The sequence below is a fragment of the Musca autumnalis genome, unplaced genomic scaffold (genome assembly GCF_047663935.1).
Source record: "Musca autumnalis isolate F117 unplaced genomic scaffold, ASM4766393v1 scaffold_2, whole genome shotgun sequence".
Classification (NCBI taxonomy): Eukaryota; Metazoa; Arthropoda; class Insecta; order Diptera; family Muscidae; genus Musca; species Musca autumnalis.
In genome coordinates, this window is record NW_027411755.1 from 243,169,505 (window position 1) to 243,190,352 (window position 20,848).

The 20,848-nt window shown below is 36.9% G+C and overlaps 2 protein-coding genes across 2 annotated transcripts; one reads left to right on the forward strand and one right to left on the reverse strand.

Moving 5' to 3' along the window:
- Positions 1-9,943: 9,943 nt before the first annotated feature.
- Positions 9,944-11,429, forward strand: Nuf2. The gene is made up of 2 exons (XM_073971224.1): positions 9,944-10,382; positions 10,440-11,429. Exons 1-2 carry the CDS (start codon positions 10,091-10,093, stop codon positions 11,345-11,347), a joined length of 1,200 nt encoding a protein of 399 aa, XP_073827325.1. The 5' UTR covers positions 9,944-10,090; the 3' UTR covers positions 11,348-11,429.
- Positions 11,358-11,895, reverse strand: Sem1 (Suppressor of exocyst mutations 1). Its single transcript, XM_073971225.1, has 2 exons — positions 11,691-11,895; positions 11,358-11,606 (listed from the first exon to the last, which is right to left on the reverse strand). The coding sequence occupies exons 1-2, from the start codon at positions 11,773-11,775 to the stop codon at positions 11,476-11,478; spliced, it is 216 nt and encodes a 71-aa protein (XP_073827326.1). The 5' UTR covers positions 11,776-11,895; the 3' UTR covers positions 11,358-11,475.
- Between the last annotated feature and the right edge of the window lie 8,953 nt (positions 11,896-20,848).

Genomic DNA, 20,848 nt, shown 5'->3' on the forward strand with positions numbered 1-20,848 from the left:
TTTATTCTCATCTGTCGTGGTTTGGCAAAGGAAAGACTCGCTTAGAGAGACCAATCCACAAACAATTTTGAGCACCACCGGTGTAGATGCTAACACGTTGTGAACAACAACAAATTTACGCTCATTTAGAGCACAAGAGAGACCCAAACATTTTCTCTGCCTCACTCTGATTTAAAAATGTAATTTTTCTTGAAGTACTAAATTCAACATGTACGCGCTCTTGTAAGCAGGCGTGCCAACTTGGTGGTTTTCCCGCTACTTGTGGTGATTTTTGACGTACAAAAACCACTGTTTAAGCAGGAATGTCAACTGTTTTAAGGTAAAAATCGCTACAGACCTATGGTGCGTATGTGGCTGTAGCGATTTTAACCTCGGGGCAGTTGACATCCCTGCTTGTAAGGAGTTCGTTTCTTTGTTTACGTCAGTTTCGTAAACAATCAAACAAATATCAGCCGTTGTTTAACAAAGGGACATTACTCTCCCAACAATTCTTTCTCATTTATTTTGGACACCAATGAAAGCGTACATACCCACACACGCATGTGTATTCGTTGATGCGCCAACACAGACTGATCAAAGTTCTTTCGTGAAATATGAATGCTCTTTTCACGTGAAATACAGAACAGCAATTGCTTTCACATGTGACGTGCATGTGTGATGTGAAATGGATACACGGTGAATTCCAGAACATGCCCGTATATTATTGCCTGCTTCCCTCTTCACACGATCACACTTACTGAGCCCGGTCATGAATATCAACTCCCCGTGAGTTTTGCCTCTCTGCCGTCGCAACTTAAAGGAGAGAGTGAGGAAACTTACGGAGAGAGTATATTCGTGATCGGGCTGACTATTTGGCTTATATTGTACCGCATGCAATATTTCCAAACAATTATTCCTTTTTTCTTTATTTTTACGGATAGATACGTATGTATAGTATATATGTACATTTATACACCTATATATTTTGTTTATGTAATACACTTCCTATACTTTTGTGATATGTTTTTTATTTATATGTATATTTAATCTACATGTTTTAGTATGTATATCTTATGTTTTTACACCTACTAAAGTAAATATTTATGTAATAAAAGCAACAAAAATAATCAAACATTTTTTTAAATATTTAAGAATTATTAAATATATACAAAACAACAATATTTATATAGTTTTTAATGTTATTAGCGTTTAAGTTATATATAATTTACAAATCTTATTTTACTTGGAAAACAATATGACCTCTCTTTTTATTAATAATATAATTATGTAAAAACATATATTTATTAACTATATAAAAAAGAAAAAACAAAATACAATTTCAAGCACAAACTTTAATACCTACATATATACAAAACGCTCAAACTTGAAAAAATCTTATTGAAGAACCTAAAAACACAATAGAAACTCCCATTTTAAGAATTGTAAAAACGAGAAAAACTTCATTTTTGTTAAGAAAAGGTTGAAAGGCAATGAAAATATAAGAATACAAAAAAGGCATAGAGTTTGTTGAACAATTGATTGATAATAAAACATTAAAAATGAATTTTGTTAAAGACCGTCTGTGATGTATTGAAAAATAAAAAAAAAAACAAAACAAATAAGCACATTTTTAATTAATAATAAAAATAAAAAACAACTTTCTTAAAATAAAATAAAAAAACAAACCTACAAACAAAAAATCGATTATATTTATTATTATGCATAAAATATTAGATTGTAAAAATCTCTTTTATTTCTTTAAATAATAAATGTTTAAATGTTTTGAAATTATTAAAATGTAAAACCCCAAAATATCCATATAACACACATAAACATGCGGCGAACATATTAAAAAAGAGGCCTCAAAGAAGAACACGGTTTTATTTCTTTACTTCCTAACAAAACACCAACTCGCTGGGGCAGATTACATGAAAAGTGTCCTGGGAAAAAGAATACAACTAGTTGAGATTACTTCCATAGAAAGGGGTTTGAATTGGAAAACATATTTAAATCCTCTTTGAGGGAATATTGAAAGGGTAACATATATAAAATTGATCGAATAATAATGTAATATAATTGTTTCTTCTTCTTCGTTTTAGATCATTAAATGCAAATAATAAAGAAAAAAACGTAACAAAATACCAGATTACCTTATTTTCGTAAAAACAAGTTTTATAACCTCAAAAAAAAAGAAGAATACAAAAACAAAAACTGCAAACTTTTGGAAAATTGTATTTTTATATTCAAAATTATACCATAAACATGAAGAAATTGTTAAAAAACAACAACAAATATTTGGTACATTTAATTTTTAAATGAAGACAAGAGAAATTTCTCTCTAAAAAACACTACTTAAATGAAAGCACTTACTACAAAGAATATACAATAAGAAAAACAGCAACAACAAAAACATAGTTCCACAAATATTACTCCGCGTCAATGCCACAAATTGAATAAATAAAAATCAACACTTACCTTCTCTTAGTAATAGCTACACATATTCTAAAAAGATATGAAGGGAGTTCCCATGAATTTTTAGCGAAAAATTTACTACCCATGGTATGTATAGCCATTACCAAGAGATTAGAAACAACAAACAAGGCGTTAAATAAAATATAATCAGCTTTTTTAGCTCAATTTTTAAATGTAACCAAAATATATTCAATCTAAAATCTGTAATCAAAACTTACTTAAAATAATTTTAACTTTTTGTTACTTCCTCTTCCTTCCTTACAAATTCTCCACATTTTGCGATAGCCAGCCAATCTCAATCCACAATAAGAAATAAAACAAAAAAACCAGCGTAGTAATAGAACCAAAGGTAAATGTTTTAACAAAAAAAGTTACATAAACAAATCTATAAACAGTAATAAAGAAATAAAGGAAACTATGTTAAAAAATTCATTGCTTTTTAAATTTTTGTAATATGCGGGTCAAGCAAACGGCAATCGAATATATACATAATCAGCCCTATTCTGAACATTCCCATGGGCGCTGTTTCCCACAGGAGCAAAATTTCCCATTCCCACGCTTTCCATATTCTCAACGACGTGGGAACAGCAAAAAACGTGAGAAGAAATTTCGAAATTAGTTACACTAAATTATTATAGCATACTTTTGGGTGGTTGTAATTTTGTTTTATATCGGGTGTTTTTTAGTAATATAAAAAATTGAATTGAAATAAAACACAAGAAAACAGAGCTCCGAAATACTCGCTCGAATTCTACTCGCGAGTGAAATTCGAGCGAGTTCGAGCGGGAGTACTCGCGCGAGTAGAAAAAATAAAACGAGTATACTCTATTTTTACTCGTCACTCGCGAAGCATATTTCAGACTTCCTCGTTTTTACTCGCGAGTGAAAAGTGTTTGCGAGTACGAGTACATGAAGAGTACGAGTTTTGCAAGAAAAAACGAGTGGGAGTGAAAATGCTCGAAATAGAATACGAGTTTACTCGAAGAATAAAATCGAGTAAAAAGGAATTGATAAATTTTTGGAAATATTTTTGTTTAGTGTTGGTGGTAAGTTAATGGGGGGCAAGTTGAGGGTGCGCAAGTTGGGGGGGGCAAGTTGAGGTCGGGGAAGTTGAGGGGGGTTAAGTTGAGGGCGGGGAAGTTGAGGGGGGGCAAGTTGAGGGTGCGCAAGTTGGGGGGGGGGGGGCAAGTTGAGGTCGGGGAAGTTGAGGGGGGCAAGTTGAGGGCGGGGAAGTTGAGGGGGGTTAAGTTGAGGGCGGGGAAGTTGAGGGGGGGCAAGTTGAGGGTGGGGAAGTTGAGGGGGGTTAAGTTGAGGGCGGGGAAGTTGAGGGGGGGCAAGTTGAGGGGGGGACAACTTGCCCCCCCTCAACTTTCCCGCCCTCAACTTGCCCCCCCTCAACTTCCCCGCCCTCAACTTAACCCCCCTCAACTTCCCCGACCGCAACTTAACCTCCCTCAACTTAACCCCCCTCAACTTGCCCACCCTCAACTTCCCCGCCCTCAACTTGCCCACCCTCAACATTCCCCCCCTCAACTTGCCCCCCCTCAACTTCCCCGCCCTCAACTTGCCCCCCCTCAACTTGCCCCCCTAAACTTGCCCCCCCTCAACTTGCCCCCCTCAACTTCCCCGCCTTCAACTTGCCCCCCTCAACTTAACCCCCCTCAACTTTCCCGCCCTCAACTTGCCCCCCCTCAACTTCCCCGCCCTCAACTTAACCCCCCTCAACTTCCCCGACCGCAACTTAACCTCCCTCAACTTAACCCCCCTCAACTTAACCCCCCTCAACTTCCCCGCCCTCAACTTGCCCACCCTCAAATTGCCCCCCCTCAACTTGCCCCCCCTCAACTTCCCCGCCCTCAACTTGCCCCCCCTCAACTTCCCCGCCCTCAACTTGCCCACCCTCAACTTGCCCCCCCCTCAACTTGCCCCCCCTCAACTTGCCCCCCCTCAACTTGCCCCCCCTCAACTTGCCCCCCCCTCAACTTGCCCCCCCTCAACTTGCCCCCCTCAACTTGCCCCCCTAAACTTGCCCCCCCTCAACTTGCCCCCCTCAACTTCCCCGCCTTCAACTTGCCCCCCTCAAATTAACCCCCCTCAACTTGCCCCCCCTCAACTTCCCCGCCCTCAACTTGCCCACCCTCAACTTGCCCCCCCTCAACTTAACCCCCCTCAACTTCCCCGCCCTCAACTTGCCCACCCTCAACTTGCCCCCCCCCCCCCCCCCCTCAACTTGCCCCCCCTCAACTTCCCCGCACTCAACTTCCCCCCATAAATTTCCCACCAGCATTACACAAAAAATTTTTCCAAAAATATATCAATTCATTTTTACTCGATTTTACTCTTCGAGTGAACTCGTACTCTATTCCGTGTATTTTCACTTCCACTCTTATTTTTAAAAACCGAGTACTCGCGAGTGCTCTCAAATAAAACAAAAGAGTGGAGAGTAAACTTCTTTTAAAACTCGCACTCTTCGAGTACTCCCACTCGCTGGTACTTTTCGCTCGCGAGTAAAAACGAGCAAATCGGACTTTTTACTCCCACTCTTCGAGTACTCCCACTCGCGAGTACTTTTCACTCGCGAGTAAAAACGAGCAAATCGGAGCTCTGCAAGAAAATCGTTTTAGTGTCCATCATTTTGGCTTTATTGGAAGAATAATTTTATGCCATTAATGTTTAAATATGATTTCGGGCATGTGGCTCGAATAAAGCCAATTCTAGAGGTCCAATTTTCAACCACTTTTTTCGAGCATATGGGGCCGTATGTCGGCAATAACGCCACGAATGTTGGCTTCCAATCCCCCTAACGTTTCTGATTTGTTGGCGTAGACGAGCGACTTCACATATCCCCAAAGAAAATAATCCAATTGTGTCAAATCACAAATGTCAAAAAAAAAAAAAATCACTCTTGGTGGCCAATTGACAGGTCCATTCCGCGAAATTATGCGCTCATCGAATGTTTCCTTCAATAAATCGATTGTGACGTGCGCTGTGTGGCATGTAGCGCCGTCTTGTTGGAACCGCAACTCATCCACATTCATGCCATCCAATTCGGGAACAAAATAGTCTGTTTTCATGGCTCTATTATTATTACCGGTCTCCATTAACGGTAACTGCCTCTCCAGCATTATTTCGGAAGAAGTATGGCCCAATGACTCCACCAGCCCATAGAGCACACCAAACAGTCAGTTTTTGTGGATGTAATGGTGTCTCAAGGGTCTTATGTGGATTCTCTTCACTCCAAATGCGGCAATTTTGCTTGTTGACGTTGCCCTTCAACCAAAAATGAACCTCATCACTGAACAAAATTTTGCGATGAAAATCAGCATCGAGATCAATCTCATTTTCGGTCCATACACCAAAATCACGACGCATTGCATGGTCTCGCGGCTTTAATTCTTGCACAAGCTGGATCTTGTAATGTCGCAAGCCAAGATCTTTGCGCAAAATCTTCCATAAAGTTGATCGATTCATTCGGGTCCTCTTCAACACTTTGCTCTACAACGGCAATTGTTTCTTCGGTGCGCATATAGAGTAAACGTAGTGCGAAAACGATCCATGGTTAACCGAATTAATTGCTCCGATGGACGATTATGTCGACCATAAAATGGACGGAGCTTGCGATAAACTTCGCGAACTGAACCATTATTTTCGAAATAAATTAATTTGCACGATTTTCAAGCGTTGTTCTTTTGTCAAGCTGTTTATGATGAAATGGCAAACCAAACTGAACATAAATGACATTAGAGTTGCCAGATGTGCCTATTTGCATTGAATTCACTGCTTTTTAATTAGGTAACTAAAAGGACAACGAACCAAATGCTGTGCAGTGTTAGTCCCGGTCCACACTAGAGTGAATTTCATTAAAAATTTTTTGAAATTAGGTGTTCTTAGGTTGAATTTCCCACTACAGTAATTTCATGATTTTACTCTTCTATGGAACTCGATCTATAGACGCATAATTTCATGTCAAAATTTCATTGAAATTACTCTAGTGTGGCCCGGGACTTAATAGAATCAACCATGACTCCTTTTCTCGTATTTCAATACATATGGTCTGTTCCAGAACTGCAAAAATCTACTAATTTTTACTATATTTTTCGATAATATTGTTACGAATGCAACTGATAGGTTTAAGTTAATTTAGTTTAATTTCCGTTAATTTAAAAATTTGAATTGTAACGTAACGTTTTATTACGCAGTCATTTTATTTAAGCAACAACAACTACCATGTAGAACTCTCTTCATCATTCTAGTCGTTACATTACCTTTTGTTAATGTTCTTTTATTTTGTTTTGCCATAATCATGTAATTATTGTTTAGTTTGTTACTTCTTTGCACTTGTTTGTTGTTGTTACGTCATTACTGTGCTTGTCGTCCAATTGTAGCTCTGTTCCTTTACGTGCAAGAATCTTCAAGTTTTACCACTTTTTACTCGAAAAGCGTTCCTTTACTTCAGACACTATACAATTCATATGGGAGCACTTTACAACTTTCACTACTTTTGCCGGTTTTACCATTTTCAAAAGTAAAGGAACAGACCATGTATTTCCCCATGTATGTATGTGAGTATGGTTGTTCGCTTAGTGCGAATGTGCGTCTGTGTGTTCGCTGCACAGATTCGAGGTGTTGCCATATGTGTTCTAGAGGACTCTAGAACAGGGAGATTTTGGGGTATAAATAGCAGTGGGAAAGGCAAAAGGGAGTGAGTTGTGCTTTAAGCGTTGAACTGAACAGATCGGTTAAAGAATTGCTGCGTGCTAACTAGAGACTAGCTGTGTGCTAAGTAATTAAAGTCGGTTCTGAATAAGTGTAATAAAGTAAGTAAAGCATTGTAGAAACGTAATCTAAAACGAACCCTGTTTTATTTGGTACAAATCGTATCGGGGAATAAAACAACGTCTACACGGACATTAGTTAAATCTAATTCCGTAACAATATAAAAAAATAAAAAATTGTAGATTCTTGCGGGTTCTGGAACAGGCATATAATATCGATTTGTCGCATCAAAAAACAAATGCTTTGTTTAACCCAAGAAAAACCGTCCTCGGAATGATGAAATTGTTTTTTCGATATTTTATGGATCAAGACGCTAAAATTACAACTGTTGTCGTAGTATATAATTTTCCATCATATAAGAATATGCAAAATCCGAAGTCTACTAATGACATATTTTACAGTACATTATGTATTTTTTTATTCAGCAAACACATGCCGATTTTTGGGCTGTTCCAGTACTGCAAGAGTCTACTAATTTTTACTATTTTTTCGATAACATAAAGGAAAAAATGTTTTCGTAGTAAAAATTAGTAGCTATTTGCAGGTTCTGGAACAGAGCATGTATGTACATATTTGCAATAATTTTGTCATTTAAAAGCGGGGTACACACGATCAGTTTTGATCGTCGATTTTTCGGAAATATCGATAAATTTCAAACCTTCCAGCAACCACAAAATATTTTGTAGTTGCCTGGTGACTGACAAAAATGAAAGGCCACACTGGCAAGCAACCGATTATTTAAGCAAAAATGACAGTCAAAACTGATCGTGTATACTCCACTTAAGACATCTAAAATATGAAGTTTCTTGAAACTTGTTTTTAAACTCCCACGCTGTTTGCTGGGGAGATTTTTTCCATAAAATAAACAAAATTCTCCCACAATTCAAGATAGAGAATGCATACTTTCCCAATTCGAACTTCACTCAGAATGAGGGGGAATGTTAAAAAAACTCCCACAACATTTTATTCAGAATACGAAAATGGGGGAAAAAATTCCTAACTCCCATGCGTATAGAATAGCGCTGTTGAGGAAAATTAGAAAAAACACATAATAGTACGTTTATATACAACCGGATTTAACAAACCGGCTGGGTTTTAAATGTCAATTCCATTGCTTATATTTCAAACGAATCCTTATAAAGAAGGTTATTGTTTGGATTTAGCGAACAGATTTATAGCGTTCCGGTTAATTTAAAGTTAAAAGTGATGATTGAATTTTAAGGAGGAGCTTCAAGTCATTAACTTTCCATGTGAAAATTATATTTTTAATGCCTCCAAATTAGTTTATTTTGCATTTTCAAATCCATCAGATAGTAAAGGCAGCGGCACATACGAGCCGTTGCGCGTTGCGTTTCAACAACCACATGAAAACTTCAAGAACAAACTTGGCATCACTTACATATTTTTCATGTGGTTGTTGTTTTCAACGCGTCGCACAACGGACCGTACGTATTTAGCCCATAAAAGAACACATGTAATAATGAACCTTAAGCGGGGTACACACGATCAGTTTTGCTCAAATAACCGTTTGCTTGCCAGTGTGGCGGCTAATTTTTTCAGTCATCAATCAACCACAAAATATTTTGTGGTTGCTGGACAGTTTGACATTTATCGATATTTCCGAAAAATCGACAGTCAAAACTGATCCTGTGTACCCCGCTTTATACATACAAGTAACACCACCAACGACATAAACCTGTACTCGGTACAGGTATAAGTCTTGTGCCAGACTATGAAAATTGTCATGAAAATGTTTTGAGGTTATGGGTAAGAAGGGAGAAAGGGAGCTCCTTCACCTCCGCTCTCTCCTAAAAGCTAAAAAATTTGCATGTGTTATTTTCAGTGTCTGGCACAAGAGTAATCCTCGTTCCAGTACTTTTTAATGACAAAAGTGTCAAAAGAGCAAACTGTCAAAAATTAGTTCCACATACACATTTTTCCAAAATGTGCTGGAACGGAAAAATGGCAGAAACGTCAAAAACTGGAACAAATGTCAAAGTCGGCGAATCAACCAATCAGAAGCTGACAAACAAACATTTTTGCTCGTCCAAATTTGTCGTGTAAAAAGTTTCTAAAGAGAAAGCTATTCAGCGCCATTTTTGTTCATAGAGAAGTGAACATTTTGCAACTTTTTGGTGTACTGGAACGTGTACGGGAATGTGTTAAATGTGTAAAAACTTTTTAGTTCTGGAACGAAGCTTGTAGATTGAAAAATATCGGCGCGCGCTTTTTACAGTCAAGTTGTCGGCGGCGAATTTTAGTCGTTTTGAGTCGATGTAATCGGCGGCGGCTGAACCCTTAAGCGGAGTACACACGATCAGTTTTGACTGTCAATTTTTCGCATTTATCGATAACTGTCCAACCGTCCAGCAACCACAAAATATTTTGTGGTTGCCTGATGAATGACAAAAATGAGCGGCCACACTGGCAAGCAACCGATTATTTGAGCAAAACTGACAGTCAAAACTGATCGTGTGTACCACGCTTTAAAAACGAGGAGAGGCAGCGCGTCGTCGATTTTAAAGCTGAGTACACATTGCCAGTTTTGAATGACAGCTTTGTTGGTGCTTGCTAGTGTGGCCGTTCATTTTTGTCATTCATCATGCAACCACAAAATGTTTTGTGGTTGCTGGACGGTTGGACAGTTATCGATAACTGCAAAATATCGACATTCAAAACTGACAATTGGTTTGTTCCAGTACTGCACATTTTTACTATTTTTTCGATAACATAAAGGAAAAATCGGTTATCGGAATAAAAATGTGTAGTACTGGAACAGACCAAATGTGTACTGCACTTAAATCGATCGATTCCACCTCTGAGCGCCAATCGTCAAATTTAACAAATTTAATTAAAAATAAAAATGCTCACCAAGGAAGATGTTGAAGGTTGGAATAAGGTGTTTGCCGATTGCCAGATAAAACAAAGTGATTTGACCCAGCCAACTGAAGGTTTTCTGATAAGGGCTTTGGTATGTTATATACGACGTTTTGGCTACAAAGTGGAACCACCATTTCCACTAAATAAATGTGACACAGTGGAAAATAATCGAGAGAATCGTTTATTTTTGATACGGCTGGCACGACAAATTGATCATTTCTTGAAAATAACCGATAAATCGTATTCCTTTACCTACTATGAGTTAATAAGGCCAAGTAAGTTAAGGTAAAATGTTTCCACTTCAGCACCCTAATCGACACTACTCCTTTCAGCTCCGAAAAAGACCTCTCACACCTTATACATTCTGTTGAATTACTTGTTCTATTACAACATGTATAAGGAGGAAGTGTTCAAGATGGCTCAAGAACCCATACAGAAATTCCACGAATTGAAGTCTTTAATCGAGCGTCAACATCGTGAAAATGAACGTAAGGCTGAGGAAACCGAAAGATTAAAAATGTCCATTGATGAATTGACCAAACAATTACCACACGTGCGTACAGAACATAGGGAGTTGTCTAAACGTAAGGCTAGCCAAGAAGAATCGCTACAAAAGCTAAAGGAGTCATGTGAAGAATTGGGTGAAAAATTAAAACATTTACGTGACCAAAAACGAAAACTGCAAAACAAAGTGGTGGCCGATGAGGAATCACGGGAGCTGCAAAAACAAATTGATAACCTCAAGGCCGATATTGCGAGGCACAAAGAAATGGCCGCTAGCAGTGAAAGTTCTTTGAGAGAACTGTCGAATAATGTTGATTTAATGATGCGTCTGAAACAAGAAATTGAAGTGGCCACAGATATTGTGCCTTTGCGTCTCATTGATCAGCTGAGAGAAAGCAATAAACAGTTGGATAAGGCAAAGGCCGATGAGCATGCAGCCCAAGAAAGGCGCACCATTCTCACAAATCAAGTGGAGGAGGAGCAACAAAACTATGAAGCGCTGGAACAGCAATGCATTACCAAGAAGCAACAATTTGAGGCCAAGGAGAAGTTACACAAAGAGAACCTGCAATCATTGCAGGAAATTTTAAAACAAAAGAATGACCATTTCGCCAAGTTGGACAAAGAGGACCATGCCTTGGACTGTCAAATTGAAGAACAAAAGGATATATCCGACTATCTTAAAGAAAATATTGGGGAGATTTTAGCAACATATGAAGATCGTGGCCATTTATAAGAAAAATGCATTTTGTTTTCTTTTTTGTTTATGTTATTTTTACTTACAAAAGAATCTACTAAAATTAAACTCTTAAAACAAATATGAAAATGTTTTTCTTTTTTTGTTGTGGGAAAATGATAAGCGTTTTACGTTTCCATAGCTTGCTTTTCCAAATGGGCCTTTAATTGTACACTGAAATCATCTTCAACATTATCATCATCCCAGTTGTCTTCCCAGACATTGACTTCATCCTCATCTTCGTTGACGGCATTGAAATCTATGGGACGCAAGTAGAAGTAAATTGGTAAATTGTGCGGTGAGGAACAATAATCGATTGTGTTGTATTTTATTGTCTACTTACCTTCTGCTGGAAACTCCTCAAATTCATCATCTTCTTCCAACAAACCCAAATCTCCTTTGGCGGTTTTCTCTTTATCGGCAGACATATTGTGGGATATTTCGATGAATTTTTTGTTTGTTAAATTGATTTTTGCAAAATGCCTTCCTGAAAGCGTTTTTATTCAGATTGTTTCTATTTTGTGACAGTTGTCAAATTTTGCCGTCTCACTCAGTGTTTTTTTCCTACAGAAATGTCAAATGTGCTGTTATTAGGGACCATGTGGAATGAAACACAATGCAATTAGTTGGGGAACGTAAAGTACGTATTGTGACTCAATGTTTACGTTAGTTTAAACGTTACAAATGGATTGTGAATGATTTTTAATGAGAGAAGCAATAAAAGGGAATTAATTAATCGTATATTTTGCAAAAAATTCAGAACAAAATTAACAAAAATCTTATAAAATGTAATAAATCTGCAGTACACTGTATTTCCCAAGGGGGTTTATATTTGATGATGGATGTGAGAGACGAACTGAAGGAGTCTCTATAGACGAGACGAAGGAATTTTTTTACAAGCCGAGTAGAAGTCAGTCTTTATGACGAGTAGAAGTGAGTCTTTATAGACAAGCTGAAGGAAGTCTTTATATACGAGGTGAAGGGAGTCTTTATAGACGAGTTGAAGGAGGTCTTTATATACGAGGTGAAGGAAGTCTTTATATACGAGGTGAAGGGAGTCTTTATAGACGACCTGAAGGGAGTTTTGGAAGGGAGACTTTATAGACCAGCTGAAGGGAACCTAGTTTTGTTAATGATCAAAAAACGGTCAGAAATATGAGTTGAAACAGTCTGGAAAAATACTTTATAGACGATGGTAAGTGTGTGTTTATAAAAAAACCGAAAGGGAGACTTTATATGTGGCTAGGAGACAGCTAAATTTATATTTGACGATCAGTAAGAAATTTTTATAGACGAGCAGAAGGGGACTTGACAAGATTACCTCAAGAGGGTCCGTATTGACGATCAGAAAGGAATCTTTATAGACCGCCAGAAGAAAGTCATAAAGCCGACAAAAAAAAATGGAGGCCTAAAAGAAGGCAATAAAAGTGTATTTATGGACGAGGTGATATGAGTCTATGTTGATCAACAGTAAGAAAACTTTATAGATGACAAAGAGGGAGTCTTTATACCCGGTATGTGACTAGATAGAAAACTGGGTGACTAGAATGAAAATTTTAAAACACATGAAGAAATTAGACGATTAAAATGATTTTCGTTCACAAGATGTTGTCATAGTAGTTTTTTTATTGACAAACTGAAGTGCTTCTCTATCAGATTGAAGAGTGCCTTTACCAGGATGATGTTTTTAAAACGACTAGAAGGGTAGTTTTAAAGCATCTTAAGAACGTTGTCTTTATAGAAGACGATGATTTCATTATTGTTGTTGTTGTAACAGTGTTTTGTTATTGTGTTTGTATGTTCGTTCTACTGTTCAATCTGGCTCTGGGTCTATCTCCAGTTCAAGAAAAGTGGCTATTTCGATGGGATGTAACCACAGATCCATTGGAGTTAGATGAGTAGGTATAACGGCGCAGTTGAATAGGTGCTTAGTATCGTGCGGGCCCATGCCGCATACTGGGCAGATGTCTTGCACGGTGCGATCATTTCCCGCCCTATAGGAATTTAGGCGACTGCAATATCCCGAGCGTAAATGAGCCAAAACTACTCTGGGTTGGTGGCCAGCAGATGGTGATTGGGATGGCTCTCACTGTAACACCCGAGCAAGTACTGCAACGATAGCATCTCATTATGTTACCGTACTGGAAGAATCTTTGCCTCCTTATATAGATGGTCCGATGAGATGATTTGAGGAGGCACTCTGTAGCTGTTCTCAGGGCGGCGTTCTGAAAAATTTGAATCTTATCCCACTGCGTGTCACATAAATTCGGGGATCAAACTGGCGCCGCATACCACACACCGACCTATCGCTTTATACGTGGTGAAGAAGGTTCTTTATCTGCAAGTGCTGCCGGCTAGGCACTTGAGGACCTTGTTCCTACATTTCAGTTTATCGCAGATAGGTGTGGCATGCGAGGACGACGTGAAAGTGGTGTCGAATGTGACCCCTATAAATTTGGGGCAGTTTGTGGTTGGAATTCTGCTACCATCGACCCTGATATTCAACTCTCTTCTATACTGTGCCGTCCATGTGGTGAACAGAGTGGCCGTCGATTTAGTGGTGGAAAACTGTATATTCCTCGCGTGGAAAGAATAGGGGTTCAGTCTCTCACAGATGTCATCAGGGTAGGTACCTGACGCCAGCATCGTAAAATCATCCGCATACGTTACGATCTCAGTGCCGTCTGGAGGGGGCGGAATACAGGAAAAGTAGAGGTTAGACAGTTCCGGAGATATCACCCCTACTTGGGGAACTCCCTGTTTCACTCTACGGGGCTTGGATTTCTTGGATTTTCTTGGATTTCTTCCTGAATTCCACATTCGACTGGCGACCACACAGCGAACAGCGTGGAGTGCTTGACAGTATCAAAGGCTTTTGATAAGTCAAGCTCCACCATCAATGTTCTATCACACGGCCGCTCCTGGTTGAGACCTCGACAAATATACATATGTGGAGATGGCGTGTAGAGCTGTTGTCGTGAGGTGCTGCTTACGTAATCCATGCTGATGATCGGCAACTTGATAGCCATTTCTAATGCTGGGGAGGACTAAGGCCTCAAGGGTCTTCGCTACAGGTGACAAAAGCGAAATCGGCCTGTACGATTCAACCTTGCTGGCATCCTTGCCTGGCTTCAGTAACGGGACCACCATGCCCATTTTCCAGACTTCGGGAACAATAAGGATGGCTAGCGACAGGTTGAGAACTTTAGTGAGATACTTCACTCCCGGCTCATCCAGCTGTTTCAACATTACCATGGAAATTCCGTCAGGGCCCAACGCTTTGGATGATTTAGCGTTCCTGATGGCATTCGCAACATCATCCATTGTAAACTGTGGTGGTTCATCCTCGGCAGGAAGAGATCTAATGCGACGTAACACTCTTCTCTTCGCCCTGTCACTCGCGGGGTGCTCGACAAACTGTCGTAGAAAAAACTTGCACACTTCTTCCGATCAGTCAGCGTAACGTCGTGACTGAGGTCCTGTCATCCCTCCTTCCGGGGTTCGAGAGTGATTTAACCGTTGCCCACAATTTACTTATACCGGCTCCAATGTTGCAACTCTTCAGATGATATAACCACTTGTTCCGCTTATGTTTGCCGACCAGCCTGTTAACTTCCAGTGTCAGCTCCCTAACTCTGGGGTCGTCGAGGTTGGTTCGACGAAGCTCATCACGCTCATTTGCTAATCCCGTCGCCTCTGCTGGAAAATTTGGTTATACTTCGGGTATTCGACCAGCAGGTATATGGCTAGCGGCTGCAGCATTGATGATGTCTCGGAACGTCATTTCCGCTACCCGAACATCAGAAGGATTGGGCAATTCTCTGAAGCGGTGATTAGTGAACTCTCTGAAACTCGGCCAATCAGCTTTCCCATGATTGACGCATACAGAGGTGATGAAATCGGGTGGTCTGCTGATGGAGACAATTATGGGGAGATGGTCTGATCCTAGGGAAATGACGGGTTGCCAGGTGACGTCATTTGTCGGACCAGGTGACACGATAGTTATGTCTGGCGAACTGTGTGGAATCCATGTTTTTTGTGACAAAAAACATTTTTGAACTATTGTTCTAAAAATAAGTTGAACATATTTCGTACTGTTAGACATCCTATTAAATATTTCGAATTCTAGCGAATTATTACAATTACGTATTCACATGTTGTCTACATGTAATGAAACCGTTGTTTAATTTTATTTTGTTGACAATTCCGTGTTTGTGGGTGTGTGGCGAACAATTGCTTTTAAGTCAATAAAATAATTTAAATTATTTATTAGCGGGTGGTTGATGCTACAGTAATAATTTAGAGCAAATTTTTGTGTTCTCTCTTATATATGTAGGTGTTAGGTTTATCTTTGTGTTTTCAACACATTCATATAAATATTTAGATTAACATAAAGATATGGCTAAGATATGACTCTTTGAAGTAGATTGAGGAAATTGGCTAAAATTGTGCATGGATGCTATTTTATATTGTTTTCTGGAGTTTGTATGATGTGAAAATAGGAATGGCAGCAGTAGTAATAAATTTTTACACCTTTTTATTTTATTTATTTCATATTTATACTTATAACTAAATTTCTAGGAAGTGAATCTATGACTGCAGAGGTCTTTTTATAAAAACTCACATTATATAGATATAAACAAATATATCTTGTCTTTGTTAAGATCCCAAAACTTCTGCAATCAGATGCCGATTGGTACAATTGGTTTAAAACCATTGACATTTTTTTAATAAGCTGCAAAGTTTTTTTAGGTCACTGTACCTTGATCGGAATAATGTGTGATCGTGTGCCCTTATCAATGAGAACGTTTTTATCACCTTAGTAAAGAAATCAATATACATACATTATTTATGTACATATACTCTGTAAATTTTAGCACTTTTGAGTAGCTTTTAATGACTAAGCAAAATCATAGAATTTCATGATATGACAATACTTTTTTCTATTTAAAACTATTGACGTGTGGAATTCCGCACTCCAAAACATAGATTGAAAACATATTCTAAAAGAAATGATAACGAAATGATTAGGCGGTCTGAAGGTCTTCATACACGAGCGAAAGTGATTATTTTTATATGATCAGATAGAAGCCTGTGTAGAGGAAAGAAAACATAAATGGAGTCTTTATACAATGAAAAATATTTTTTTCATCGACTAACTCTAGGCGTGGATTTTATAAAAAATATTTTTTTCATCGACTAGCTCTAGGCGTGGATTTTATAAAAAGTATTTTTTTCATCGACTAACTCCAGGCGTGGATTTTATAAAAAATATTTTTTTCATCGACTAGCTCTAGGCGTGGATTTTATAAAAAGTATTTTTTTCATCGACTAACTCTAGGCGTGGATTTTATAAAAAATATTTTTTTCATCGACTAGCTCTAGGCGTGGATTTTATAAAAAGTATTTTTTTCATCGACTAACTCTAGGCGTGGATTTTATAAAAAATATTTTTTTCATCGACTAACTCTAGGCGTGGATTTTATAAAAAATATTTTTTTTCATCGACTAACTCTAGGCGTGGATTTTATAAAAAATATTTTTTTCATCGACTAACTCTAGGCGTGGATTTTATAAAAAGTATTTTTTTCATCGACTAACTCTAGGCGTGGATTTTATAAAAAATATTTTTTTCATCGACTAGCTCTAGGCGTGGATTTTATAAAAAGTATTTTTTTCATCGACTAACTCTAGGCGTGGATTTTATAAAAAATATTTTTTTCATCGACTAACTCTAGGCGTGGATTTTATAAAAAATATTTTTTTCATCGACTAACTCTAGGCGTGGATTTTATAAAAAGTATTTTTTTCATCTACTAACTCTAGGCGTGGATTTTATAAAAAATATTTTTTTCATCGACTAACTCTAGGCGTGGATTTTATAAAAAAATATTTTTTTCATCGACTAACTCTAGGCGTGGATTTTATAAAAAAATATTTTTTTCATCGACTAACTCTAGGCGTGGATTTTATAAAAAATATTTTTTTCATCGACTAACTCTAGGCGTGGATTTTATAAAAAATATTTTTTTCATCGACTAACTCTAGGCGTGGATTTTATAAAAAATATTTTTTTCATCGACTAACTCTAGGCGTGGATTTTATAAAAAATATTTTTTTCATCGACTAACTCTAGGCGTGGATTTTATAAAAAATATTTTTTTCATCGACTAACTCTAGGCGTGGATTTTATAAAAAATATTTTTTTCATCGACTAACTCTAGGCGTGGATTTTATAAAAAATATTTTTTTCATCGACTAACTCTAGGCGTGGATTTTATAAAAAATATTTTTTTCATCGACTAACTCTAGGCGTGGATTTTATAAAAAATATTTTTTTCATCGACTAACTCTAGGCGTGGATTTTATAAAAAATATTTTTTTCATCGACTAACTCTAGGCGTGGATTTTATAAAAAATATTTTTTTCATCGACTAACTCTAGGCGTGGATTTTATAAAAAATATTTTTTTCATCGACTAACTCTAGGCGTGGATTTTATAAAAAATATTTTTTTCATCGACTAACTCTAGGCGTGGATTTTATAAAAAATATTTTTTTCATCGACTAACTCTAGGCGTGGATTTTATAAAAAATATTTTTTTCATCGACTAACTCTAGGCGTGGATTTTATAAAAAATATTTTTTTCATCGACTAACTCTAGGCGTGGATTTTATAAAAAATATTTTTTTCATCGACTAACTCTAGGCGTGGATTTTATAAAAAATATTTTTTTCATCGACTAACTCTAGGCGTGGATTTTATAAAAAATATTTTTTTCATCGACTAACTCTAGGCGTGGATTTTATAAAAAATATTTTTTTCATCGACTAACTCTAGGCGTGGATTTTATAACAAATATTTTTTTCATCGACTAACTCTAGGCGTGGATTTTATAAAAAATATTTTTTTCATCGACTAACTCTAGGCTTGGATTTTATAACAAATATTTTTTTCATCGACTAACTCTAGGCGTGGATTTTATAAAAAATATTTTTTTCATCGACTAACTCTAGGCTTGGATTTTATAAAAAATATTTTTTTCATCGAGGGATTTTTAGAAGTCAAATATATTTTTTACAAGTCTCTTTAAAGGTCGTTAGCCAGAAGGCGAATTTACGACCGTAATGTATTCTTTATAGACGACCAGACCTTTTGTTTGCGTTAAAAATTACCAATTACATGTGAAAATGGTTTCATATTCGTAAGTCATTTAAATGTAAGTACACTCAATTTTGCATTTCAGTAGTAGGAGGTACATTCAATCTGCAAATTGTTGACAATTCCGTGTTCGTGCATTGTTTTGTATTTGTTTAACAATTGTTTTTGTTAAGTCAATAAAATAAATTAAATTAATATTTATTTCAGCGGGTGGTTGGGTAGGTGCTATAGTAAAAAATTTGAGAAATATTTGTTTTGGTTTTGAAAAAAAAAAACAATAACATTAATATAAGGAGCACGTTTGAATTTTGTCGCTCATAGTATGATGATATTGCGCTCCTAACAAAAGAAATAATTTATTCATGTTTGTCTGTCGCTCATTGACAGCGAGAGTGGCAAAAAGTTGGACAGTTATCAGAAGCAAAACACTATCGCAGACCTTCTTAATCAAACAAAATTTCAAAATTTGCGAGAACACTCAATCTATCTGTAATCTCACAATGTCATTCATTCAGATACGATAAGTGCCTCAAGTGGTTGTAGTGTTGTCAACTTTAAAATTCGAAAAATATAAGAAATCCATGCTTAGAAAAAAATTTTGTTAAGAAATTCACGTTTCGAAAAAATATTTAAGAAATCCGGGCCAAAATACTCCTTAAGAAATCCGCGTTTTGAAAAAAATATTTGTTAACCCATTTCGAACTTGGTGTTCGATTTTTCGAACAGTAAAATCCATTTTTTTAATATTTAAGGATGAAAAAAGTAACATTTAAAAAAATATTTGAGAATATATATTAAAAACAATCTTCCCTGGTAAGCCCCCCCCCTTCCCTCTCGATGGTAGGGGTACATTTTTGAAACCTATATTTTTAAATACTATTTAAATTAATTTTAAAAATTTATAAAAAACATGCAATTTAAAAAGTAACCATTGGAAATTAATGCCAATATATGTAAACTTTTCACAAAGTATAAAGACCATGATTTACATGTGCAAGCGCGACTTTACATATTTGAAAAGTTGACTGTTCGAAATTTCGAACACTAGTTCTTATCCTATATGTCAGTGGCTATATCAAAACGTGGGAATGTACTGACAAATTAGGGGGAAACGTTGTTATAGAAGACTAAATACTAAATTTCAGCCATTTATGTAGGATAGTACGGCTAAAATCCTGAAAATCCCAAAAATCGAGAGGTATCGTTCTACTGAGGCTATATAAAACATGGCGAATGCTGACAAATTTCTGGAGGAAAGTTTAGTAGCCCCAAAGAAGACTAAATACATACAGTATCGGCCAAAACTAAAGCACCCCCTCAGTAAATTTTTTTGAAATGATAAATTTTTTATGAAAACTAAATTATAAATTTATTTTTTATTTTTCTTTTTATTTATTTATATCTTTATAATTGAAAAATACAAAAATAAGGAGATCAGAATTTAATAAACAAAAGTTAAAATTCAAAAAACATTTTAGGTCGCAAATATAAGCGGACAAAACTAAAGTACCCCCCATTTGAGGTACAGCAAAAACTATTGAAATAAATATTTCGTTCCTTATCCTCTACTCTGGATGACACAATCACATCTTTTAGGCATAACGGATACTAAATTATTAATTATTGCAGGCGAAATAATCGGTTTTCGGAAAATTTAGCTTAAATCCTCAAAATACTGAAAATCGGAAGTTACCGTTATATGGGGGCTACGCCCAAACGTGAACTCAGGTCCACGATTTTTGGTGAATATGTTTTGTGACCACTAGGAACCCTAAGTACCAAATTACACCTAATTTAGTAGGAAAATGTGGCTTAAATATCCGAAATACCGAAGATCGGAAGGTACCGCTATAAGGGGGCTATACCAAAACATTAGCCGATATTGTTCATATTCACCCAAAAAGGATGCTACAGCATTCTCTGGTCAAATACTAAATCCCTTAGGTTTAAAAATTAGCAAAAGAACGAATTGCAAAAGAGAGTTAGACGCCGGCTTATTCAGTCGACGACCAGCAAAAAACCTTCCGCCTTCATGTTTTACAGCGTCTTTGCAATATTTAGGATTTGCCCATTTGGTCCAAGCCTTTTTACCATTAGAATACTTTAAATTAAACATAGATTCATCGGAAAACAATTGAAATGGGTCTTGGCGAATGCCAGTCTGGCGCCTTCATTTTTAGTCGATATGAAAGTTTTTTTTTGCTGGTCGTCGACTGAATAAGCCGGCGTCTATCGTTCTTCTGCAATTCGTTCTTTTGCTAATTTTTAAACGTTAGCGTATTGTATTTGACTAGTGGATGCTGTGGCATCATTTTTGGATGAATATGAACAATATCGGCT

Coding starts and splice junctions, on each gene's coding strand:
- Sem1 (XM_073971225.1), bottom strand. CDS start 11,775: ATGTCTGCCGATAAAGAGAAAACCGCCAAAGGAGATTTGGGTTTGTTG. Junction 11,607..11,690: donor TGAGGAGTTTCCAGCAGAAG/GTAAGTAGACAA, acceptor TGCGTCCCATAG/ATTTCAATGCCGTCAACGAA.
- Nuf2 (XM_073971224.1), top strand. CDS start 10,091: ATGCTCACCAAGGAAGATGTTGAAGGTTGGAATAAGGTGTTTGCCGAT. Junction 10,383..10,439: donor CTATGAGTTAATAAGGCCAA/GTAAGTTAAGGT, acceptor TACTCCTTTCAG/CTCCGAAAAAGACCTCTCAC.